The 26,356-nt window shown below is 51.5% G+C and overlaps 1 protein-coding gene across 1 annotated transcript in view; it reads left to right on the forward strand.

Annotated features, from left to right (window-relative positions):
* The window catches only part of HSPA12A (heat shock protein family A (Hsp70) member 12A), a 65,638-nt gene that overhangs the window by 31,457 nt on the left and 7,825 nt on the right, over positions 1 to 26,356 (forward strand). The window contains exons 2-10 of the mRNA XM_041742556.1: positions 175 to 260; positions 1,744 to 1,871; positions 5,619 to 5,805; positions 7,944 to 8,048; positions 12,401 to 12,517; positions 20,233 to 20,404; positions 24,215 to 24,301; positions 24,871 to 24,975; positions 25,884 to 26,142. Coding sequence (XP_041598490.1) covers positions 175 to 260; positions 1,744 to 1,871; positions 5,619 to 5,805; positions 7,944 to 8,048; positions 12,401 to 12,517; positions 20,233 to 20,404; positions 24,215 to 24,301; positions 24,871 to 24,975; positions 25,884 to 26,142 — 1,246 coding nt within the window. The remainder of the gene's footprint in view (positions 1 to 174; positions 261 to 1,743; positions 1,872 to 5,618; positions 5,806 to 7,943; positions 8,049 to 12,400; positions 12,518 to 20,232; positions 20,405 to 24,214; positions 24,302 to 24,870; positions 24,976 to 25,883; positions 26,143 to 26,356) is intronic.

The following is a 26,356-nucleotide window of genomic DNA, read 5'->3' on the forward strand; positions in this document are numbered from 1 at the left end:
TAAATACCCAGTACAAGGAGCCAGAACAGAACAGTGCCAGAACAGAACCCAGAACAGGCCCGGGTTCAGGCTTTCAGGGGCCACAGCGCCTGCAGCGGTGAAGCCTTCCTGCTCCTTTCTGCCCCTGGCTCAGCCCACACCACTTCTAAGGACAACCTTTGTCTTTCTTTTCAGAAACAGCCCCCACGTCTGCATATTCATCTCCAGCCCGGAGTCTGGGGGACACAGGAATAACACCACTGTCCCCTTCCCATATTGTGGTAAGAAATGTATATACGTGTATGGGGGTGTGTGCTGACTATCTTTGCTTTCTAGATCTGCTGTCACGAGACAGGCTGCTCGGCAGCCCCTCACATTGGTGGGTGGGGAGTACACTGTGCCGAGATTAGCCACGGGAGCCCACCAAGCCCATTCGCTACCCTGGGCCTGAAAAGGCTTTTTGTGGTGTGGTTGGTGCTTCTGGAGCTGCTGGCCTGGGTGCATAGAAGTCAGGATGGAAGCACCCTTTAGAGATTGAGGGCACAGAGACACTGGGGCGTCCTTTTGGGAGGGGAAAGCCACATCTGGCCGGTGCATCAGTGAAATGCAGCGACTTTTCGACTATAGCTAACTGCCCTGTCTGCAGGCCTGTGGCTGGGCTTGCTTCTGCAACAGCCAGCCTGGGAGAGAAAACCTGGATGAGGAAGGGGCTGGAGACTGGGCATTTGCTCCCACCCTACCCTTCCACTGAGAAGATGGATTTTGTGGAGCAGCTGTCCAAGGGACTTACATGTAGCTGACCAGAGAAGAGGGCAGAGGAAGCCTCACTCCAAGGAGGGGTGGCTTTGCAGGAGCCACCACTAGGTAGAGGCACCAGCTTGTCCTGGTTTTCCTGGAACTGGGTTTTACCTTACTTGGGGTCTTGGAACTCCCTCAGTCCTGGGGAAGCTGGAAGCCCGGCCACCGATGGCCAAGTCCTCACACTGAGGGTTTCCAGACTGCACTCTGAGGGTTCTGGGTCACCTTGGACTGTGCAGGGATGGAGGACAGTGTGAGAAGGGGGCAGATGGGTGGGGCTCTCACCCTCTGCTTGAGGCAGTACACTTCAAACCCAAACTTTATTGGTTTATAACTCAAAGTTCTGTGGATATTAAAAAAAAAGTCTACACTGCATTATTTAAAAAAAAAAAAAAAGGTTTGGAAACCTGGAATGGCCTGACCATCAACTGGCTTGATGTTGAGAAAAGGCTCTGGACCCTGAGGGGACACGACTTGCCAGGATCACATGGCCAGGGTCCCTGGCAAAGCCCTACTCCCACACACGACACGGCTGAGCAGATGGAGTGCTCACTTGGGATGTGGCAAGGCCACAGCTGGCAAATCATTCTGGGCAGTTCTGGAGGTCTGCATGGGAATTTGGGGAGGGCAGGGGAAGGATTGTGTCACTCAAGGAACCACTGGCCTTCCAGACTGGATGACTTTCCATAATTAGTCATGTTCATAAGCAGTCGATGAAGGGAGTGGTAGACAAGCTGTAGGCAAGTGCCTTCCCCCTTCAACGTGGTCCTCCACTCAGGGAGCACCTCCATGTCTCCTTGAGCCACTTGGGTGGAGAACCGAGGCTGGCTTGCCCTCTCCATAGGGCTCACCATGTGGCACACTTGAGCCAGAATTCTGTCTATAGTGTGTGCACAGCTGGCCAGAGTAGAACACCAGGCTCAGCGGCCCCCACCTACCCCCATACCTTGCTCTGTACACCTGCAGAATGATGCTGACCCGAACGTCTCAGAGCAGCAGACGTTTCTGGTGGTGGTGGCCATTGACTTTGGAACCACGTCCAGTGGCTATGCCTACAGCTTCACCAAGGAGCCAGAATGTATCCACGTGATGAGGTGAGTGCTGTGGGCAGGGAGGGCCGTGTGCAGGCGCCGGGCACCGTACCTGTGCAGATTTGGAGGAGGACCCTGGGGGAGGGGCGGGGCATTAGTTTGAGAAGCAGGTGAATGGCACTTAGTGGGTGGGTCCTGGATTCTGGCTCAGCTCAGCCCAAACCCGCGGTGCCACTTTGGGGCAAACCACTCTCATCTCTGGGCTCCAGGTTCCTGGTCTGTGTAACATCATTGGTTTAATTCTGACTCAGTGGGTCTGGGGAAAGGCCTGGACAGTGTGTTTGAAACCTGGCCCGGGTTATTCCAACATGCAGTCTGGGCAAGAGGTGCTGACTTAAAGGGTATCTGTGATGGAGGAGATCCAGGCGTCAGCTCAGCCACATACTGTGTGATCTTACGCAATTGCTGGACCTTCTAAATCTCAGTTTCCTCATCTGTGAAATGGAGGTATTGACGGTATCTGTCTCACAGGGTGTGTGTGCACATGAAATGAGATTTCCTGTCAAGGACTTAGTACAGAGTTGAATATAAGTGGAGAAGGTGCTACTTCTTACATGATAGTAACCAGAAAGCAGATTGGGGTGAATTTCAGCCAGGTAAACCTAAAGGGTCAGCCTGAAGTTGCCCTGGGTCTCTTGGGACACCTTCTGTGCTCAGGACACCGTTCCCCTTCTCCACCTCGCCCCGCCATGCACACAGAAGCCTAGAACGCCCTCTCGTCCTCTGCATCCCCACGTGATGGACTATCTGTGAGGACTCTGGTCTACCCTGGCACCCAGGCAGGCTCCTCCAGTCAGGTGCATGGTCCTCCTGCAGTGTTGTGACCCCTTAAAGCTTCAGGAGCCAGGAGTTTATCACTCTCATTTTCCAAATCCAAGGATGGCTCCAGAGATACACGGTGATTGGCTTTGGAACTCCTTTAGTTGACAATTGTGGAATTTAATTATGGCTCCCAGAGTAAGATCTTATGCATTTTTAGAGTGTGCTGCTTAAAACAGAAGTCATAATAGAAGTGGCCTCCACCCCAATCTTGGTTTAGATGTCCTAAGAGGCTCCAGAGACCCATGGGTGTCATATCATTAGGAAATAACCAAAAGCTTGTTCTCGTGGGGAACCCTGGTGACAGCATAGCCCTCTTGTCCAGTTGCCACCAGGTTTCTGCCTCCAGGTAGCTAGATACCTGCCGTGAGGTCTGCTCTGCTGTCCCCAGGGACGGAAACCCCGAAGGGAGAAGAACATGTTATTAAAAGCTAGAATGAGCATTAATAAGCTTCTACACAGTTGTTTTAAGAAACATTATTTCAAAGGGATAGACTTACAGGAAAATGGGGGGGGGGGCAGAAAGAGCATAAATAACATTAAAATTGCTTGGGAGGGATCCACGCAGTATCTGCAGTGTTTAGGCCTCTAGAGACATCGTCTCCATTCTTGTAGAGATTCTAGAGGGAGGTCGTATGTGAATTTTATTTCAATCAGAACATGTTAACCTTGATCCAGACTGACAAAATTGTGGTTGAGAAAGTTTCATTTTCTCGTATTTTAATAGGAACGAAGGAATAAAAATTGGAAGGGAGAAAACTCAGGAGGTTCTTTGCGTGAACCTAGTGAAAACGTCAGTTCTAATAGTAGCAGAAAGTCCATTTGTGACAGGTCATGTGTGGAGCACCAGGTGCCCAGCGTCTGCCTGGGAGGTGATCATCCCTGGGTCTCAGTGCAGTCGTCATGGAGACTTCGGCTCCCTGGGTAGAAGCCTGCATCTTGGTGGAGCTTGACCAGGGAACCTGCCAGGGATGATTCCAGACCCATCTGCGTGGCAAATCTAGGCTGGCTCTCCACCTGGACTGTGATGGTCCCACTAATGCTTAACGATGTCATGTCGGGAGCAGGTGTGAGCTCAGCCAGGCACCCTGCAGGCCGGGGAGAGAGGTGTGTTTCCCTTCGTGTACTGTGTCACCACCAGAGGCTTCTCATAGGTTGTGTGGCCAGTGGCAGGATGGGAGCCAGCTGCAAAGTCGGACCTGGTAGAGAAGAGAGCATCCTGGCTGCCTTGGCAGCTGTGGCTTCTCTGCCATGGTCCTGGAGAAGGAGGGGAAAGCACTGAGTCACCTGCCTTCTCTACTCCCCTTCCTATTCTTCTTTCTTCCTAAGAGAAGGAAGGAAGCTTCTCTGGGGCTCCACCTAGCCCCCGCCCCACTCCCTCACCCTGCCATCAGCTCCAGGATGTAATCCCATCACCTCTCTCTGCCTGTATTCACCTCTCTACTTACCTCTCTCCTCTTCTGGCACCTGCCTCTTCAGGACACAGCCTTACGGGACACAGTCCCTTCCCACCCCACTGCCCCCATCAGGGCTCTCCTGCCATCTTGTCACTCTCACCCCAGTGTGAGGCACCAAGTCTGTTTCCTCCTGGATCTCTCCTGTGAATGCCAGGCTTCCATCTTCAACCCCCTCCCGGGAGTTCAATGCTAGCAGGTTAGCCTGGAGTTCCCCACGTTCCCTGTCACCTCCCTGGGTAGGGCTCCAGGTTTCTGTGAAGGGTGCTTTCTCCTCTGAGCTCCCAAGTTGGGACCTCTGGGTGCCTCAGCTCCTGCTCACCACCATGGCCCTTTGGCTCAGTGCTCCCTCGGGACAGCTCATCCTCCTCCATGCCTTCCCTCTACCCTGGTCGGAACCCCTTCACCTCTGCTCCCAGACAAGGCCTGAGCCACCTCCTCAGCCTCCCAGCCTCCTGCCTAGTTCAGGACAGCTCTGATTCTGCTGTGCTCCGGCCCTACAAACTTCAGTGGCTCCCCCCATTGCTGACTAATTCCCCCCGCCCCAGGGTTTTCTGCAGCCTGGTTCCAAACACCTTCCCAATCTTATTTCTCACATTCCTTCTCTACCTCACACAATCACTCAGCATCCCCGCACATGCCCCGGGTTCACCTACCTCTGAGCAGCCCGCAGTGCCTTTCCCTCCTTCAAGATCCTGACAGCTCTGTCGGTCCTTCGAGTCTCTCCGGAGCCCTGCATTCCTCCCCCTGCCCCACCATCTGGCACCTCTGCCTTCTCTGACCCCTGAGTGCATTTCCTGGACCCCTCATTCCCGTGTGATAAGGCAAGTATGTTTATGTATACCCTACCTTGTTTTAGAGACCACATAAGCCAGCTGTACATTTGCTTTGAGGGCTTGCAAATTAAAAAAACAGACCCCCATCTCCCTGCAAAAAGATATAACCTACTGGGTTGTGAGTTATCTGAAGGCAAACACATAAATGTTTCATCTCTGTGTCACCAGCCGCTGCACCCAGTAGATGCTCCATAAACGCTGAGTGGAAGGTTGAAGCAGACCTTGTCACTGAGCAAGAACCTGGTGTGAGCAAGAACCTGGTGCTTGCTCCTTTCATTTTTTGAGAGAGAGAGAGAGAGAGAATGAGCAGAGGGGGAAGGGCAGAGGGAGAGGAGAAGCAGACTCCCCACTGAGCAGGGAGCCTGATGTAGGACTCTATCCCAGGACCCTGGGATCATGACCCAAGTCAAAGGCAGACCCTTAACCGACTGAGCCACCCAGGCACCTGCCCTTTCCTTCTTTCTGGCTGAAGTCGTGTCTCTGGTCACTACTCAACCAGTGGAACCAGAGTGCCCTGGTAGCGGCTACTGTGAGCACCCACACCTATAAGAACTGTGCACACAGGAGGTGCTGGGATCAGTGCTGCCTGAACCGGGAGGATGAAGGAAGAGCCCATAACCTCTGCCTTTCCTTGGTGTCAGGCGATGGGAAGGGGGAGACCCTGGGGTGTCCAACCAGAAGACCCCGACCACCATCTTGTTGACCCCGGAGAGGAAGTTCCACAGCTTCGGGTACGCCGCCAGGGACTTTTACCATGACCTGGATCCCAACGAGGCCAAGCAGTGGCTGTACCTGGAGAAGTTCAAGATGAAGCTGCATACCACCGGGGTAAGCCAGCCCTTCCCTGGGCCCAAGTCCTCCAGCCCTGGCAGGGGAGAGGTCTTCTCAACCCAGGGAACCCTCGGGTTTCTCCCAAGCAAAAATTAACATCCATTTGCTGTAATTTTAGGAATGACCTGGAGCACACAACACTTTGGTGGAATTCACAGCACTCTCTGATACACACGTGGGCAGAGAGATACTCAGAATATTTAATACTGTGTTTGCCTTGGAAACTGCTCAGAGTGGACGCTGGCTGGAGTGCAGGCAGAGGGGGCTGGGGGCTCCCTGCCACACCAGGAGCTCCCTCTTCAATTGCTGGGTTGCTGGGAGATCTGGGGATTCTGAAGGCAGGCCTCGGGGGCCAGGGGCATTTGGGGGACCCAGGACAGTGGCTATTAAACACAAGTTTAGAAGTAAACCATCTGTGAGGGGCAGCGGGTAGCTCAGGAAATCCGGTGCCCGGTGATTGGAGGCTCAACTCCCAAAGCAGCCCTGCTCCCAGTGTGCCAGTACTCTAAGCCGTCTTCATCAGTCGGGCCCCTCTCCCAAGCTTCAGGGGGAAAGTTTGGACCACAGGATAGGATTTTTTTTTTTTTCAGTTTGAGCATTGCATCCCACACATTTTCCTTCGCTCTCAGTACTACTTAGAAATTCAGGGTGGAGATGGTGTTTAAGACCACGCATCCTGGGACCAGACGCCCTAGATTTAAATCCTGTCTCTGACACCTGCAAGATACTTAATCCAAGTGACTTAACCTTTCTGGTTCTTGTGTAAAAGAGGGACACTGACAGTGCCTTCTTCATGGGGATGGTATAGGATTAAAGGAACCAAAATACATAAAGCTCTTAGAGCCGCGCGGGTACTTAGTGAGTTCTAGCCAATTGCTAGCTCCTGTTATTATTGCTTTCATTTCTGCTGTGAAGTGCTTGCAGATGACAAAACACATGTTAATAGGAACCCAGCAGCCAGCGCCCTGCCTCCAGGGCTCTGTGCTCCTCAGCCCGGCTGTCTCTTGGTAAAGCAGACAGGCTTCTGCCTGAAATGCAGCCTTCCTGTTTCACCTGATGACGTTCAATGTCAGAGGGGTGTCATGCAGGTGGGAGCACAGGACATTTCTTCCGTTTTGAGTTTTTTTTTTTTTTTTTTTTTTTTTCAATTCTGACCCTGTGGCTTCCCGATGCTTCGCCACCTTTCTGAGCCTGGGAGTTGCCTCCCAAAATCTGAGGTGTCTTTGTTGAGCACCAGGGGTGGGGTGTCTGGTTGGGAAGAGTGAGCTTATGCCAATAGATCAGGACAGCTGATGGGCTCCCCGAGGCTGGTTAGTAGCTTTGTGCCCCTTCAGACTCTCAAGGCAAAGCCTCATTATCCAGCCTAGATCAATCTGGAGGCTGATTTTTTTTCCCCCTCTGGTAATCATGAGCCTGTGCATCTGGGCTGCCTTGGGGGCTTCCTCCTGATGCTAGCTCCCACTCTCTGCCCGTGCCTGCCCTGTGAGCACCTGTCATTTTTTTTAATGACCCCAGTCCAGCCAGCATCTCACAGAGCATCCTCCACCCAAGGACCAGACTGCTTTAGCTTCTGGCAGAGGAAGGGAGGCAGTGATGCTGTGCTCTCAAGAGGATTAAGCACAAGCCTTAAAATAGGAGCTCTTCTATTTTGGTGACTTGGTTGGCAGCTCATCCGGGAATGAAAGCTTCATGTCTGTTTAGCATCGTGCACATCAGCGAGTTGGCATGATGACTTGGGCCTCTGCTAGGGGTCTCCCAAGGGTGACTGTGTGTGTCCGAGTGTGAAAATAGTGTGTACATTGCATCAGCAGTGGTGCCTGCTGCCTTCCTCTCTTCCTGGCCTCTGTAGCCTCCCTGAAGCCTCTGCTCTGTGAGGATCCAGGAGAGAGTGAACGAGAGGGAGGGAAGGAGGGAGAAGTGGAGATAGGGGCTGAAGGGAACAGTCAGGGCCCCCTACACAGTAGGGAGACAATGCTGCCCAGGTCCGTTTGGGGGGACACACTCTCCTCATCTAGCACATACCAGGAAAGAGGAATATGGCTCACCGGGTTCCCCAGATCTCAAGTAGCAGTTCCTGAAGCCACAAGTCGCGTCTCCCCTTGCTGGTCTCACTGTTCCTTCTGCTCCCCCACCAGGACCTCACCATGGATACAGACCTAACAGCTGCAAATGGCAAGAAAGTCAAGGCGCTTGAAATCTTCGCTTATGCCCTGCAGTACTTCAAGGAGCAGGCGCTGAAGGTAGGTCATGTGCCAGGGCCCTATGGTAGAGGGAGGTGCACCTGCCAGCGAGGGGAGCAGGTGCAGCCTCAGAAAGCAGCACGCATCCTCATGCACTGCTGGCGGGAATGGAAAATGGGACAGCTGCCTGTCAGTTCCTCAAAAGTAGAAACCCAAAGCTGCCAGCGATTCCACTCCTTGGTATGTACCTGAGGGAAATGAAAACACCTATTCACACACAAATGTGTACATGAGTGTTTATGGCAGCAGTATTTGTAGTAACTAAAAAGCGGAACCCACACGAGCATCCATCAGTGGATGAGTAGGTCACTAAGTGGGTCTATCTGTACGATGGGATATTAGCCAGAGAAAGGAACGGAGCCCTGACGCACGCCACCATGGGGATGAACCCTGAGAAATTGCGCTGAGGGAAGGAAGCCAGACAATAACTGTATGATTCCCTTTGTAAGAAACCTCCAGAGTAGGTGAATCCCCAGAGCCGGGAGGTGCCCCGGGGCTGGGGAAGGGGACGGGACTGGCCGCTCATAGGTATGGGGTTTCTCTTTGGGGTGATGGAATTAGAGAGTGTGATGGTTGCACAACCTTGGGAATATACTAAAACTCACTGAATTATACACTTTAAAAAGAGTTTTATGGTGTGTGAGTTATATCTCAGTAAGAAAACAAAACAAAAAGAAAGAACATACATGTGGTGGCTGTGGGATCTCAGGGCGAGGTGCTTAATTTCTCCAATACCCACGTTCCTAACCTGAAGAGTGGGGCAGGTCGTGTACCCTGTGGGCTGTTTGATATTAAATCGGGCATGAAACACCTCCCTCAGGGCTGGGCGCAGTAAACTCTTGGCAAACGGGTGCTCTGTCCCTCCTCCCAGTACCCCCCCCCCAGGCCCCAAGAGAGAAGCTGGTGGCTGAGGGAGCCCCTTGGATGGCTGTTGCAGTTTGCACAGTGATGACCCTGTATGTGTAGGAATTGGGTAACTTCTAAGTGGAATACAGCCATCCACTTGGTGCCTCTGCCCATGGGCATGGTGATGAGCGGGTGTAAATCAGATGCGTAAGGAGCCTCGTGTACTGAGCTTTATCCAAAAAGAATTGGGAACTTTAGAAGCATTTGGTATTATGTGATCACTAGAGGAAATTTAGTAAATTCCAGAAATAGTATAGAATTCTAGAAATAGGGCTCGAGGGAAACAAAGACGTGAAAACAGAATACTGCTTTCATCCATTCACGTACCTTCTTTTTCTTCTTCTTCTTCTTTTTTTTTTTTTAAATTTTGGAGTACCAAAATTGTGTGCCAGATCCTGTACAATTTCTGGCAGCGTCAAAATAAACAGTGCGAAGGAGTACGTAGTCACTGGATTGGTGTTGTGAGGGGGTAACTGTGGGTGTTCGGTGTTTGGTGAAGGCAGAGGTTCTGTCCAATGGGCAGCAGCAGGGAAGGCTCCCTGGAGGAGGTGCATTAGGGGGCTGTCACTGGCAGCAGCTGGAAGGGTGGGTGTTTCAAGCTGCTGGAATGGCATAAGGAGAGCACAGGGGAAAGAAAACAGCAGGCAGCTGTGGAAAGTGAGCAGTTTGTGATGGGAGAAGAGCAAGGCTGCAAGACAGAGTGGGAGCAAGATGGTGCAAAGCCTTGAATGCCAAGCTAAGGAACTTCTTGGGTCATGGGAAGCCATCCAAGGATTTCCAATAGGGGATTGCCATGGCCACAGAGACAGCATTAGAGGGAGGGGAACCACAGTGTCCCCAGGGCTGCCAGGGTAGAGGAAGGCCATATGGAAGCAGCAGACTCAGATCCTGAAGCAGGTATGTCTGAAGGCTCTGGGACTCGTGGAGTGGAGGGTCATTTGGGGAGCGTGAAAGCCCCTAGAAGGAAGAGGGGGGAAGAGGGGAGGGAAGAAGTGGATTCTGGGAAATAATTTTTCCACCAGAAGGGAGGAGAGGTGAGAGGACAGAAGGAAGGAGTAGGAGGGAGACGTTGGTAGTAAGGGGAAAGCATCATCCTTCCAGGCAGCAGCAGGCAGGCCAGGGGCTGCACAGAGAGGCGGACCTCTGCCAGCCGCGAGAGCAGGGATCTCAGAGGGATGGGCTCAGCGCCTGGTGGCCCTGACAGCCAAGTGAAGGACTGTCTGCCTGTAGTGCCCGTGGCCTCCTGGAGAAAGGTGAAGGAGCAGAGGGAGGCCGATGACCTGGAGGCCTCTGGGTTAGGAGGAGGAGCCGTGAGGACCTGGGGAAAATTTAGGACCTGAGAAAGTCCATGACATTGGATTGGGTTTCAAGTTGGTCAAGGGGGAAAGAGTGAACAGCTCATCTCAGAAGGGGAGGGGAGAGGTCGAGGGGGCAGAGGACCAGAGGACCAGCAGGGGTGCAGGAGGGTGGGCTGAACACATCAGCTCAGCAGAAGGCTTTAGGAACCTGCTAGCACCTTCTCCCAGCAGGGAACATGCTGCAGAGATTCCATGAAGAGAAGCTTTCTGAGGAGAGTTATAAGACCCAGGGCCTTCATGAGAAGGCCGGCTCGTATTTGAAGGACAGATGGATTCAGAGCAGGGGATTATTCGTGTTGGACCAGGATAAGCAACATAGAATATCTCCTCGAGCAGCACATCTCAGGAATCACAGGCTTGTGAAGCCGGCTTGACATACATGAAGGAAAGCAAGTGAAAGTGCCTGACATGATGGGATGTTTAATTAACGGCAAGGTGCTTTCCCTTCTAAGCTGTATTCCATCCACTGGTGAACAAACCGCTTATTTAAACAACCTTCCCTACAGCCAGGGAAGCCCAGCATTCACATTTCGAGCCTTTTCCTGTTTAAAGAGTTTAAAAGAGCCTGGATGGTAATCGGCAGGATGCTTAGAACCCTCCCCAACACATGTCACCACTCACCTGCCTTTAAAGCCCAATGCAGACCTGCAAGGAAATAAAACACAATAAAACAACAAGGAAACAAAACAAAAATAAAACCCGCAGTTTCACGCGGGCCTAATGCAGAGATGTTTTTAAAAATGTGTTTAAAAAAAAATTTTTTACTAAACGTACTTCACACTGCTGAGCTGTATGCTTAAAAAAAAAAAAGGTTCACGTGGTAGATTTTTCATTATGGGTTATTGTCGCAATTCAAAATGAAAAGAATTTTTAAAAGGGAAAAGAAAAATTTACTGTCTAATCACCGAGGAAGTTAATCCCGTGACAGAGTGGCTCAGTCAAGGTAACTACTGAAACGATAGAGGAAATGAGATACCTATCACAAGAAACAAATCATCAGCCTATTAATCTTCTGAAACATGTCCCCAGAACCAGCTCCGATGCAGCCGGGCGTTGGTGCGTGTTTAAGTTTGATTTCAGATTTGTCTGGTGAACGTGGCAACAGGAGGAGAGAAGTGGGAAGGAGCTTTGCTCTATCAGAGGTCTTTTCTGGGCAAGGTGCTCCCACGTGTTCTCACTTAATCTCACCAGAAACACTGGGCATTGGTTTTATTCTCCCCATTTTACAGATGGGAATACTGAGTCTGGGAACTATTCTGGGGTATTTTATCTGTATGGACTTGGTGTGGACCTCTGATTTTTCCGCCCATCCTATTGATCCATGTGGTTCCGCTGATGTGGTTTAAACCTCAACCAAAAGTTAAGGGCAGCGTGGTTCTTTGCTTAGGTCACGTTGTCCGTGTCCTTCCCATCCTGCTAGGAGAACTCCCCTGAGGTGCTGGCCTCGCAATAAGGTTGCGGACAGTGACAACTCTGACAACAGCTGTGGGCCAGGCCCTGTTCTAGATCTGAATCCACATGTAACAATTTGGTGAAGACTTTGGCCTTTAGAGTTGAGATCCACCTGGGTCTGGGTACAAATCTTGGCTCTGTCACTTTCCAGCTGTGCAGTCGTACAAAGGTACTGAACATATCTAGGCCTTAGATTCCCGTCTCTAGGAAGGGTATGCAGTAATGATCCCTTCCTGATGGGATCCTGAGATTAATAGAGATGAGGTCTGCAAAGTGCTGAACGAGGTGGACACAGAATAAACTCCCAGGAAATGTAGCGCTCAGAAAATTATCACTCCTTCCAACCGCAGTGTGACCTAGGTATTATTATCCTCACTGTGCAGATAAGGAAACTGAGGCCAAAGGCCTCTGACCTGCCTGCCTCCTCCTGTAGTCACATTCAGTGAGTGAAAGCAGCAGAGATCCCTGCTTGCAGAATATTCAGGAAACTGACCCTTGCTCCCTGACACTGGTAAGTTCAGGAGACGGTAGCATAGATGCCCCAAGAGTTCATGGCCAGAAAGCCTGGAATCCTCAGTGAAGCCGTAGGAGGACCAGCTGTGTCCACCTGACCTGTGGCATTTCCCTTGGCTTTAGGAGCTGAGTGACCAGGCGGGGTCAGAGTTCGAGAACTCTGATGTCAGATGGGTCATCACAGTGCCTGCCATTTGGAAACAGCCCGCCAAGCAGTTCATGAGACAAGCTGCCTATCAGGTGAGTGTGGGGGTGGGCGGGAGGGGGGGAGGGCAGGATGTCCCCGGTGGTGACTGTCACCCCACTCTCATAGGCCTCCCTGGGAGGCAGTGAAGGGTGTCCCACGGGCCCGGGGATATGGAGCCTTCTTCCTGGGGGAGGAACGGGGGTCAGGTCCGCAAGGGTTGGGCTCGGTTTTCTTTCTTTCTAACACCTTCTACGCTGTAGATTCCCCAGGGCTAGGATTTCAAACTGGGGCACAGAGACATTTCTTCACGGGTGAATGGAAGTGAGAACCTCAAGGAAAAGGCTTGGGCAGTAAGAATGTTTGAAGAAGAAAAGAGTAAAGACAAAGCCGAGGGCCGTGAGCCAGGCACATCAGCTTGGATGGAGGTTGAAATCTGCACATATGCAGCCGGGACATAAGGGACATGGGATAGTCTTCTGTGCGTTTCACCTTGTGACCTACATGGGAGCACACATGGTCATCGGGGGTGGTGAGGCCACCAGGCCTGCATGGTGGCGGACACCTGGATGAGGGCAGTGGCACGACTGAGGAGTGTGCCAGTCAGTGTGGCGCCGTGGACAGAGCATTCCATTGCCAATGGCCAGCTGGTCCCTCCTGGGCGCTGGGGGCATCCCTGGTACCATGGACCCTCACGGCCACCAACCCTCACACTGTTCACAGGCAATGTGTGCCATGATGGGGCTTCCATGAGGGTCTGACATCATGGCAAGAACGGCTGGCCGAGCTGACCTGCAGGTCAGAGTTGGTCCCTGCTGTGGTCAATCCCCTGGGTTCATGGAAGCCCACCCTGGGGCCTGGGCCTACTCTGTGCCATGAGAGTCAGTTTTCAGAGCCTTCAACCAGAGCTGGGCTGGGGAAAGTCACCAAGGGAAGAGATGTTCCCTTGCCCACCGCCAGACCTCTCAGGGGACAGCCACCCTTCTCAGGGGACATGTCTCTGATGTTGAGTTTGTAGCCGTATGTATAAACCTTTCCTTTCAAAACACCCACCAGAGCAACCCTGAACGCCGAACGTAGCGAAATGGCCATGGGTACCTTGGTGTCATGAATTGTACTCAACGCTTGGAGCTTTACTCCAGGTGACAGAGTTCCAGGGAGAGCATTGCCCCCGCGCCCCACTTCTCCTTCGTCCCTCCTCTGCCACAGGCTCTCTGCTCTGCTCTCCCTTTCAGCGTGAGAATCTGGCTCAGTCTATGTATCTGCCAGAAATAGATTTGTTTTGATAGGGATGAAGGAAGAGGGTGGAAGTTCCAGAAAGAGGTAACTGCTTTAAAAAGGAAGAAACCAAATGCAGTTTAGCTGTCCACAGAAGCCCTCGGCCTCCTGGAGCTTTTCCACGGTGTCAGCCTCCAGGCAGTGTCCAAAGATGGGACGCCAGGACATGACTGTCCATGAAGACACAGCCGGCTTTCTGAGTTGTCACAGGAAGGACACTCAGAATTCATGGCTCTGACTCTCATTTTCCCATAGGAAAACTGCAGTGACAAACAATGTGACCCGGAAAAGGGTCAGTTCTTATTTTAGCCTGAAACAGAAAGAGGTGCAGGGACTGGTGGATTTGTCGGGGCTCTTGGAGCTGTGGGCTGGCTCTCTGAGGAGTGGGGCCTGGCGGGGAAGCCCTCCTCCTCGGGGTGAGTAGGAAACCAGACAGAGGGGAGTGCGGTGGCCTTCAGGGTTTGGCAGACTCAAAATGACACCTCAGAGGGTTGATGATGGGTCAGAAGCTCCTTGCGAAAGTGAAGGTGAGCAGTGTTTATGGACCTGGGAATGTTTCTGAAGCCCAGAGATACTCTGCAGACTGGCCAATCCTTTGGATGCTGGGTAACTTCTGGTTGGTGTAGTGTTTGTGCAACTTAATTTTGGGCTCATTGTAATTCTGATTTGATACTCATGTCCAGTTTAGCCACTGAGTGGCTTTCAAGATGGCAGGGGCCTTTCAGTCATTCTTTGTTTCCTCATTCATTTTTTTCATTAAGCAAACCCACACTGGGGGACTTCTGTGTGCTGGGATGTGGTAGGCGCTGGATTCATACCCTATGTAACCAGGATGAGGCCCCACTCTCAGGTTGCTCATAGTTGAGTGGTTCACTGAAGCCTTTTGTACTTTGGGGAGGGGGCAGAGGGAGTTACAGGGGCTCAACTGCTTGGCCGACTAGTCTATGATATCTTTATCTTGTCTTCTGGAAGAGTCCCCATGACAAAATGGAAATGAAGCATGGTCAAAGTTAGCATCTCTCCCATTCCCTCTCCTTATCCTCCATTAATTATACAGAATAAGATAAATATATACCCCTGATAGTTAATTTTATGTGTAAACTTGACTGGGCCGAGGGGTACCTTGGTCAAACATCATTCTGAGTATTTGCCGTGAGGATATTTGTTAATGAGGTTGACATTTAAATTGACTGAATAAATAAAGCAGATTGCCCTCCCTAAGGCTGGTGGACCTCATACAATCAGTTGAAGGCCTGCCTAAAACGAAAGGCTGAAACTCCCCAGAATAAGAGGGAATTCTTGCTGCCTGTCTGCCTGCCTTCAAACTGGAACATTGTTTTGTTTTGTTTTGTTTTTTCTTTTCCCTCTCCCTTTGGACTCAAACTGAGACATTAGCTCTTCCTGGGTCTTGAGCCTGTCGGCAAGGGAACAATACCATGAGCTCTCATGGTTCTCCAGCTTGCCGACTGTAGTTCTTGGGACTTGTCAGTCTCCATAATTGTGTGAATCGGTTCTTTGTAGTAAACCTCTTTCTGTGTTTGTGTACATCCTACTGGTTCTGTTTCTCTGGAGCATGCTAATAGAGAACCTGAGCAAGGAACATAGTTCTTGGGTCAGCTGGCTTCTGAGATCTGAGAATGCCCACCATCCCTTCCAACCAGAATGCTGCTCATCAGCCTGGCTTCAGGTGGAAGAGCTGGAAGGATGAGGTAGGATGGTCAGGACAGCAGGGGAAACTGGTCACATTTACTTTGCTTGCATGTAGGAAGTGGAGTCCTTCCTTCAGACCTGTTGGTGGCCCTGTGAACCCAGGTTCATGACATTGTCATATGGGGGTTGAGCTTCATTCCTCCACTGGATGCAGAGCAAGAGATGAGGCTCTGGGCAGCATCTCTCATGGAAGAAGCAGGCCTGGAGTGGATGGTTCTGGGGCCGCCGCTCAGAAGTCTGTGATTCAGTGCAGGGATTGGTGGGGCCACGGGGCACTTTATGGATACAGTTTTATTTGTGAAACTCCAAAAACTCCTCCTGTGTCAAATGCTTGTTGGAAAAGTGGGTTAAATCTCTATCTTTTATAATTCACAGCCTCAGGATATCGTTAGACCCGTTAAAAGTTCAGTTTCACTGAACAGATGGTATACTGCAGGAAGAATGGCTGATCCCTCTTCTGAGGCCTTCAGGAAAGACCTAGAAGGAGAGACAGTTCCACTGAGTCTTGAGGGAGAGTCATCGTGGATAGGAAGTAGTCCAGTTGATTTCTAGAGGCGCTTTGCCTAAAATGTGTAACCCTAGTGGGTTCCAGAAACCCGTCAAAGAAAAGACGTTCCCTTACATATGATGATGTCACCTAACGTGGAGTTATAGCTTGCACTGGCTTCCCTTCCTGAACAAAGTGCAGTGAGAAAGAATCACATGGGGGGGGGGAGAACACAACAAGCAACAGCCCCTGACACCCAGAACTGGGGCAGCTGTAGCCCTGTGCGGCTGGCCGTGGGCCGGGAGCACTCGGTCGGTCTGGCCATCTGCCACAGCTATGCACACAGTCCCTGGCCAGCTTTCCTGGGTGACAGCAGGGCTGGGGGGCAGAGTAGCCGGTGTGAATGCCCACATCCCCAGGCTCCCTCCACTGTGGTTTTCTCACACATCTGCTCCTCCCAAGTGGGGCTCATGACCAGGTAGTGGTGCCCTAAGGGAGACTGTGGTGGTGCTCCTGCTGCCCTGGATTCATGGAGGAGTCAGATGGGATAGTGCAGTCTTGGCTCAGACACTTTCTGTTTGTTGAATCCCCAGGTCATGTCAGCAGAAGGCTCTCATTCAGTGTATTTATTTATTTATTTATTTATTTATTTATTTATTTATTTATTTATTTTCATTCAGTGTTTTAGAGACGAGGGCCAGGAAATGCAGGATAAAGGCTGGCTGGGAGGGATGGTGGGTTCATTCATTCAGCAGCTATCCCCTGAGCACCCACCGTGTGCTGTGGGACGAGAAGACCTGAGAAAGCGTAGCTGCCCTTAGAAAGTGTAGCCTCTTACGGGAGAGGCTTGGCGTGTCTGCATGATGTGTAGTTGGAGACAGCGTAGGCCGAGTGCTCGGCCAGGGCCCCGTGGAGGCAGAGCTCATGTGGACCAGCGACTACGAGGTACCAGCTTCAGAGGCGGAACAGCCAAAGCAGCCAGGTCCCCTGCTCTGGTTGACCCAGGCTGAGGCTTCTGCTGAAAATGACCGCAAGTGTTGATGGAGAAAGAAAGCCTACCCTTCCAGGCACTGGGTCCTCCTGCCTAGAGAGATCAGGGCATCTGAGTTTTTGAGAGTCTGGCAGATTCTTTTGCATTTCCTCTCTTTCTTGATGTCCACAAGCAGGGGACCCCTCCTGGGAAGAAGGAAGCCAGCTCTCCACCGTAGTCCCCATCAGAGTTGCTGTTGGGACAGGGTCCCTCACTCTCTCTGGGGAGCAGGATGGGGCATGTTCGAGCAAAGGAGTGTGGTTACTTTGTCCTGGGCCTCTCACTGATCTTATCTTTTCCTCCCCCCCTGGTCTGAGGTCCTCTGCACCTCCGCTCCCCATCTGCATCCTCTCTTGGGTACCATGGGGAGATTTCTACCTCTGTGGAAATGGGGCAAAGCTTTGGCTGCAGGGCTGAGGCCAACCCAGCTGGGGAGGGACAGATGAAAGGCCTCCCCTGAGGGGTGCAGCCATGCTGTTTGGGGCAGACAGTGTGTCTTTCATGTCTTCGGAATGTGGGTGCATTCCAGGGGGAACCTGGATTGTGTAAGTCCCATACTAAGGACACGCAGGCACCTGAAGTGGTATAACTGTACTCAATGCTCTTTGCTTCTCTCAACTTCTTGATTTGGTTTTCTGTATAAATACTTCACATCTATTTTTTTTTGAAGATTTATTTATGTATTATGAGAGAGAGAGAGAAAGAGAGAAATAGCCAGGAGAGGAGCAGAGGGAGAAGGAGAGAGAAAATCTCAAGGAGACTCCCTGCTGAGCACAGAGCCTGATATGGGGCTCAAACTCATGACCCTGAGATCATGACCTGAGTCCAAACCAAGAGTCAGACTGACTGAGCCACCCAGGCTCCCCGATACTTCACATCTAAATCAGAGCGGCTGCTCACAGTTTCAGGGGAGGTGTGGAGAGGGGTGAAAGCATTTACTTTTTCTTGTTTTCCCCTCCTGCCCCACTGCCAGGGCCAGGCCCGCTGTTGCTCTTATGTGGTGACTGCCTGGTGTGTGGACATCCTAGTGGGACATGTGGCGGTAGTGAGCCTGTCTTCCTTTATGCTGCCCCTGGGCGAGGCCCCGATGCCCTGCTCTCCTCACCCCTTTCTCCCAGGCTATCTTTCCTTCTGAACTTTGGAAGAGCATCTTAAACATTTTGGCCTAGTTGTTTCTTTGTAGCTAGTTTGTCCTTCTTCCTCATGCCATTTTGTGGTAAGCTGGAAACCTGTTAGCTTCTATTCTAGGAGGTCCTTGACTTTACAAACCCATAATCTGGAAAAAAAGTCAGTCTTCCAAAGTGGTCCTTTAGAAGGGGGCTCCCCTTGGTTTTATTTTGAATTTCTTCTGGAATCCTTCTGGTTGAGATTTGGAGGACTCAGCTTTCCTGGTGATGCTTAGGTCTCTAACTCTTATTCTTTGTCATGGGGCACCATAGCCTTCAGCTGTCTTGGTGCTAAGGCTGTCTACTGGGACCCTTTGGGAGGCTGGCACAGGGGGACTTTAGTTCCTTGAGTAGGGAGCAGTGGGAAATCTGTGGCCTGTTGATGGGCACACAGGCCCTCTTCAACCCAGGGACCAAACTGATGGTGTAGGTGCTACCCACGTGGTTGGCTAACAGCTGAGGGCACAAAACCATAAGGAGGCAGTTATTCTGTAGATGGTATAGGTTTTATAAAGTTGGTCTTCCAGAAGGGCTTCTACCACTGGTGAGCATTTGGTATTGGTGGGGCAGGGGATTTAAATCACCTGCCTGCCTGTGGCTTCTCATTAAGACACAGTTACTGGTTCATGTGGGGCATAGCTATTATGGAGAACTACTGCATGCCAGTAGAGGCGGGGCACCATCTCGTGCTCTCCCCAAGAGAGTGGGTAAAGAGATCGTACCCTTAGACCAGTGGAAGGAGGATCATTAGAGACACCCCGGGAGTTTTGTCCAAAGTCCAAAGGCCTGGGTCCCACACCGGTACCTGGAGTTACCCAGAGCAGGAAACTAAGGACCCATTAAAGGGCTGGTCTGCAGGCCTCGACACAGGGCCCAGGCTTGCTCTGCCACATACAGGTTGGATACACCTGAGCCCAAGACTATCTGGGATTCAGCACTGAGAGTCCCTGTCCCGAGAAACTCAGGACGGTTGGTCATCTTGCCTCTCTGAGCCTTGGTTTCTTTCTGCATAAAGGGAAGGAGTTGTACAAAAGGCCAAGAAGCACCTTTGCATATATAATATTCTTACTTGAACCCCCTCCCCTGCCTGTCCAATAATGGAACCTTCGAAGCCCCTTCTATCTGTGACTCTAGGCCAGCTCCTCCTGGTGAGAGGTCACTTGCACATGTGACCTTAGGCAGACCTTCCACCCCTGATCTCAAGATGAGTCCACTAACTCTTATGGGCCTCGGGGTGGAACTGGTGTCTTCTCCGGAGTGGGTGTGGCATGAGGGCCACATCCCAACGTTCCCTAGGGAACAGCAATGAATCAAACACGGGAGTGAAGGAAAGAGCTTTTCTGTCCTGTCATGCTGGCAACCAGGAGGCTCTTGGGCTTGAACGGCTTCAATGTGCCCTTGAGGCCTCGTGCTTCAGCCAGGCCCAGGAAGTGGGCAGAGACCTGTCAGAGGCCACGCCAGGCTTGTGTCTCTGAGAGCCCTCAGAAGGGTGGTCCCAGAGCCTCGTGTGAGGGGCTGTGACTGGAACAAGCCAGATGTCACAGAGCAGAAGCATTGCTGCTATTAAAGGGATAAAGGCTTTGAATAAAATAACTGCCAGCTGCCGGTTGACCCATATTCTAGAAAGCGTGAGACTATGTGAGATTCCAGGAGGGCTTTCTCCCAGAGACAGGGCCAGCGAAGGCCCACCCGTTTCCTGGGCCACCAAAGACTGGAGGCTGCTCTTCGACCATTTGGCCCATTGTAACCAGAATCAAACCACCTACCTTCCATCCTCTGACAGTTTTCAGAGTCTGCGAGCATCTCCCCCTTCATGCTTCTCAGTTCCAGGCCAAGCAAGTCCCACATGAAAGAGGCCCCAGGGTCCAGAGAGCCCTGCATTTCCCAAAGGGACTCGTACATCTTCCTTGGCCACTCCACGGTGTTTGGGTCCCCAGCGTGGGGCCCAGCGCCCCGTCACCCCTGAGTGTAAGCCCCGCAGGGGTCTGGGAGGGAATCTCCCAGGTGGGCAGAGCAGAGTCCCTCCCTTGAGGGCCTGAGTGTCCTGAGTTCTCCTGCCCGCTGGGGGCCTGGGTCCCAGCCTCTGCCTCTGTCTTCCAGGCAGGCCTGGCCTCCCCTGAGAATGCTGAGCAGCTCATCATCGCCTTGGAGCCCGAGGCGGCCTCCATCTACTGCCGGAAGCTGCGGCTGCACCAGATGATCGAGCTGAGCAGCAAGGCCGCGGTCAACGGGTACAGCTCCGGTGACACAGTGGGAGCTGGGTTTGCACAGGGTACCTCCTGCTCTCTCTCTCCCCTCCCTGCTCACCCCCCTCCCGCCCCTGCATGGTTCTTGGCCCTGATTACTTAAAGGCCCTTGTAGTGAAGAATCAAGATGCTCCCAGAATGTCAGCTGTAAGCCCCTCTGTCCTTGCCACCCTGTGCCCCCCACCCCTGCCTCCCCAGGGTCCCTGGGATACTCTGCAGCGGTTGCCTGGGGGCCTCACCTGCCCACCCCGTGGGCCTTAGGCATGGGGAGGGAGGGTGGCCCGAGGGCGGCTCTTGGCCTTACATTTTACTAGGCTCTTCATTTTTCTTATTTATTAACTGATTCTTCATCTAACCCCACTTGCCTGTTATTAATTCCTCCATTAAGATTGTTGATTTACTGCTGACTCACTCATCAGGGCCACTTCGTGTGTGTGGTGAGCTCATTATGTGTCTTAACTGGGAACCTGGCGGAGTTTAAAATGCAGATGACAGCGGCTGAGTCTTCCCGCCCCTGTGGATGCTCATTTACCCGTGGGACAGAAGCACCGCCCAGGGGCAGCCGGGCTGGGTGTTAAGGAACTTCTTCCCTTCAATATTTCCCTACGTGCAAGACGGTCATGGTCTCGTCCCCAGAACTCTTTTCCCCTCTATCCCGGGCTCTGTGAGTCTGGCCAGGGCCCCGGAGTTGGCAGACAGCCGAGGTCAGGGTCAGAGCCACCCACGGGAGGGAGCACAGGCATTAAATCTGCGTGCCGTGGATGCTGTTCCCAGATGAGGGCCTCCAGGCCAGAAAGCCACCCATCACCCATGCCCACCCCCAGGATGGAAGGCCCAGGCCCCAGAGGAGGAGGAGGGCGTTAACGAGAACTGGAGAACTGCCACCCACTGTGCCCCCTGCAGCCCGGTTCTAACTTTTCCTTGGTCCCTGCACCCGAAGCCTGTCTCTGCACTGCCCGAGGCACTGGGGCCGGGCCCTGGCGCCACCTTACAGGCGAGCATGCCTGCCCACGTGGCCCTGCATCCTCTCTTCCAGAACTTTCCTCTTCCTCTTTGCCCGGACACTTTGCCCCAGAGGCCACCACTCTGCATTTTCAACCCAAGGTGGAAGAGTCTGAGAACCTCAGCCACCAGACAATGGCAAAGTTCTTGTTCGCTTGAACCCAGCCTGCCAGGGCTCAGTGCTCGCACCTCACACCTGATTCACCTGCAACGAATGGGCTGCCCTTCAACTCCGAGAGCTTGATTAGCCTTTTTAAATTTTTTTTTTCTTTTGGCAGTGCCTTGGCCTCCATCAAAGCATGCCGGGGCTAGCCTTACTCTTAACTCAGTCGAATGTCTTAACATTTTAAACACTCAGGATAACAAATTTATTTAAATCTTCTTCATTGTTTTAATGGGAAAAGAGACACATGACTGGCTGGGTTTCATATCTCATGTGCTAGTTCTTACTGGTTCATAGACAAAAACTCACTTCAGAACTAGCTAATTGTAGCTTAGCTCTTCTTCCTACTCTGAAGTGTAACACATTTGAAGGGGAAACTGTTTCTGAGGGCTTGCCTTCCCGGAGAGCTCCGTTTTGGGCTTCCTTTCCTTTAATATGTCTTGTCTACCTCCACACTGCTCTGTGTCTGTGTCCTGTGGAGTTTGCTCTCGTCTTGTGCTCAGAAGGTCTTTCTTTCTTTTTTTTTTTTTTTTAAGATTTTATTTATTCATGAGAGGCACAGAGAGGCAGAGACACAGGCAGAAGGAGAAGCAGGCTCCATGCAGGGAGCCTGATGTGGGACTCAATCCAGGGTCTCCAGGATCACACCCCGGGCGGAAGGCAGTGCTAAACCGCTGAGCCACCTGGGCTGCCCAGGTCTTTCTGGTTTTTGAAATCCTCAAATTGTTTGCCACTAGCCCTCAGAGGGGTGGTGAAGCAGGGGTTCTATCTCAGCCTTGTCTCACACTTACAGCCTGTCTCCCCAGAGGAGGGGGTGCTGCCTGGGGAGGCGTGGCAAGGCACCTCATCAAGAGTGCCCTGGATGGCATTAGGGCCCCGAGCATCCCCCAGGGTGTTCTCTGCCCTTTGATGCTCCTCTATGATGGATGCCCAGTGGACAGTACTGGGGAGAATGGGGGTGGCCTTCTGCCCCAGCACCACAGGGTTGCTGTCTGTATTATTTTGCCCCAGAAAGATTTCATGAGATCAGTAAAGGATACATTTTTTTTCATAATCTTGGGCTTAATTTGCCTGAAAATATGATAGTTTTTGTTTTCAGAGCTCAGAATATGTTTTATTACTCTTGCTTGATCATTTTTTTAAAGAATGCCATCTAGATTGTTTTAGCAAACCAAAGGCCCACTGCAAGGTCTGCAGTAGAAGCTCACCTGGAGCCAATGCTCAGAACAGGACAGAAGCCCTGGGTTCGAGGTTCCCTCCCGGGCCTGCAGGAACTTTTTAATCCAGATGGCCTCACCACTGTATGCGAGAAATTTAGAGCTGAGCTGCTCTTGCCATTCTAATCCCTAGAGAAGACATTGTTTTGCAAACATGGTGCTCCTTGCTAGATGGGGCTAGAGGGTCAAGAGTCCTTAACTGGATAACCAGCAACAGATGGATTTATAGGGCAATTCAAAGTCAGCAGCACCAGTTTAGGGACTAAAAAAAATTGGTGGGGGCTGAGGTTGTGGGATGGGGCAGCAGGGCAGTGGACAGAGCCTTTATCTGTACAACTGGGGGTTGTTCTAAACTGTTCATTGGAGTGATCATTTGTTGGGTACCGGGTCTCATACTTGGTGCTTTGCCTTCATCATCACCTATTATGTGCTGGGTGTCACATCGGGTGCTGAGGTAAAACCCAAGAACCGGTCCCTGCTCTGGCTGTGAGGAACTCAAGCCAAGTGTTATTATCCCCCTCTTATGGTTGTGGAAACTGAGGCCCAGAGGGGAAAAGTGATCTGCCCCAGTAGGGTACTCGGCCACACTCCCTGATCCCCAATACCCTGTCACAGCCCCTTTCTCATCTCTTAACATTCATGTTCTGGTTTTTCACCTTAAACTGTTATGAGGGTCCATTGTCCAAGGGTTGATTTGGAGCTGCATCTTAAGACAGAGTCATGGGAACTGCAAGCTCCTTAACCCCGTCTGACCTGCTTTCCTCCTCTGTACAGAAGGACGTTGAATTGGGCCCCGTCTGGCTCCCAGGGCTTCAGGTGGCCTGTAAGAGATGCAGTCGCCCAACACAATGCATCACGGCCACTAAGAGCCCCAGCCCCTGTGGCTGCCCAGAGTTAGAGACAGGTGGCCATGGCTGGGCTTTGCTGGGTTCAGGTGGGCCGCCCTGTGGCTGAAGTGCCACCTTGTGGCTGATGAGCATATTGGCTTCACCGGGGTCAGGAAATGGCTCCAGTCCCCTTTACCCAGGATCCAGATTAGGAAAACATACCCGACATTCCTTGCATCAGACACAGTGCCTTGGGATGAAATTATTTAACCGAGTGCACTGCAAGCTTCTTGGCAGACAAGTTCCTCCCCGGGACAGCACAGCCAGGAATTTGGTCGATTTATTAACCCCTTCCCCCCAAAAAAGTGTCACCGGGGGAAGGGCTGCGTCTCCAGGGCAGGTTTTCCAGCAGGGCGCAGGCCAAGCTGCCATGCAATCAATAGACTGAGACTGGTGGAAATGGTCTGCCTTTGCGTTCCCAGTGTTGTATTTATGTAATCATTTTGGTCAAGTACTGCTACAGGCTCTGTCCCTCGGCCTCCTCGTGCTGTTGCCTCCACTGACTGCAGATGACGGCCTGCTTTTTCATGCTTTCTTACCCATCATTTTCTTTCTGTCGGCCACTAGCTAAGGAACACATCCGGCGTAATCGGCAGAGTCGGACCTTTTTGGTGGAGAATGTCATAGGAGAAATCTGGTCCGAGCTGGAGGAAGGTAGCGTCCTTGAATGTCCTTTGCCCTTGCTGGATTTGTTTTGCGCGGCTGGCAAAAATGCATGTTCCTGTTTGTTCCTTTTGCACTTTTGGAAAAGGTTGGTTTTAAAGACCCCTCACCCCAGGGTGGCTCTTCCGGAGCTATAATTTTGCATGTTTTAAAGCCGTTCAGACAGACTCTTTAGAAGACAAGTAGGAATGGGAATTCCCCAGTTCCGGCGTAAGTCTTGTGTTAAACAGCAGGTCATTTTTACGGCGCTATAAACTTGGCAGGAAGTCATCCGCCTGTGTGTGCCAGGTACGCAGCGGCGTGTGACATGAATGCTTTCATCTTAAAGATTCACTCATCTGGGTTCCCTATCATCCATGCTAATGACACTCCTGGCCAGACGTTATTGCATTCTCTTCAGTCATGAATAACTTTGCTGTGCAGCCAATTAGCAAAATCACGGTGGTAATGAGAAGTGTGCACGGGTGTTGAGTCGGGTATACCAAGTCCTCACCCTCCAGCTTGTCCCAGGAAGGGGCTGACAGGCGGTTTTATGTAAAGGATGGCTGTCTTTGTACCAGGTGACAAGTATGTGGTTGTGGACAGTGGCGGTGGCACGGTGGACCTGACCGTCCATCAGATACGGTTACCGGAGGGTCACCTTAAAGAACTGTATAAAGCAACAGGTGAGTCCCTGCATGGCTGATTTTCTCATTCCTGAGCCGCTTCTCTCGTGTCCGATTTCTCCTCGTACTTCCTTCCCTCGGTGCTCCCAGGACAGGGGACTCGAGGCCCATCTACTGATAGCTAGATGCCTGTGTGGAACCAGCTAGCAAAACGTAGCTAAGCGTTCTTTAAAACACAAACCACCATAACTGGGGTTTTGGCATAAAACGAGCCTGTTTTAGATCCTGGCCAAGGGAATTTCTTTCTGAAAGTTCTGGAGGGATCAGATTGTCACCTGATCATATGTCACTTGTGATTTAGCGCGATGGTTAAGCTTTCTAGAGAGGTCTCGGGACACCTGGTCTTGGATCAAAGTTGTCAAAGCAAGCAACAGGCTCTCTCTTTCAGTGGGGGGTGGGATGATGAGTAATGAACAGATCACAGGGTCTGGGTGGGCCTACTGATTTTCCAGACCCTATGCTTGGATTTCTTGGGTGGGGAATACTATGATGCCCCTACATATTACACATATCCATTTTATTTAAAATGAAAGTGATGATACGGGGCCCCTGGCTGGCTCAGTCCATGCAGCATGCAACTCTCCATCTTGAGGTTGTGAGTTCAAGCCCCACGTTGGGTGTAGAGATTACTTTAAAATCTTTAAAAAAAAAAAAAAGAATGTAATGGATTTTAAACAGCTAGTTGACAGGTTATTCTGTAGGAGAAAGTATCTCCACCTGGGAGGAGAAGAACTGAAGGATTTTAAAGTGTTAGTAAAAATGTATAGCCACAGTCAGCTTGCTAACTGGGTCTCAGCTGAGCTACTCCATATTTCAGGGAAGAACAGCGGGTACGCTGTTCCTCAGAGTTTGGATTCAGTTTCTGGCAGTTTTTAACATGGTGGACTCCCATTTTGTTCTTGACCCAGGTGGACCCTATGGATCCTTAGGAGTAGATTATGAATTTGAAAAACTTCTGTGTAAAATATTTGGAGAGGATTTTATCGAACAATTCAAAATCAAGCGTCCTGCAGCCTGGGTTGACTTAATGATTGCATTTGAGTCTCGTAAAAGGGCAGCTGCTCCAGATCGAACTAACCCACTGAACATCACCCTGCCCTTCTCCTTCATTGACTACTACAAGAAGTTCCGTGGACACAGTGTGGAGCATGCCTTGAGGAAGAGCAAGTGAGTTGGACTCACCAGGGGCTTAGGCCATTCTAGAGGGTGGCTCATGTTGATGGGAGGGAAGAAAGGGGTATGGACTCTGAGTTCCAGTCCTATCTAAAAGCTTGGGCAAGTGACTCAACTTCTCTGTTTCTCAGTTTTTCATCTAGAAAACAAAGATGATGGTTCCACTTACCTCAAATGGTTGTCATGAGGATGAAGTGAATTCATATGT

The sequence above is a fragment of the Vulpes lagopus genome, chromosome 2, assembly GCF_018345385.1.
Source record: "Vulpes lagopus strain Blue_001 chromosome 2, ASM1834538v1, whole genome shotgun sequence".
Taxonomy (NCBI): domain Eukaryota; kingdom Metazoa; phylum Chordata; class Mammalia; order Carnivora; family Canidae; genus Vulpes; species Vulpes lagopus.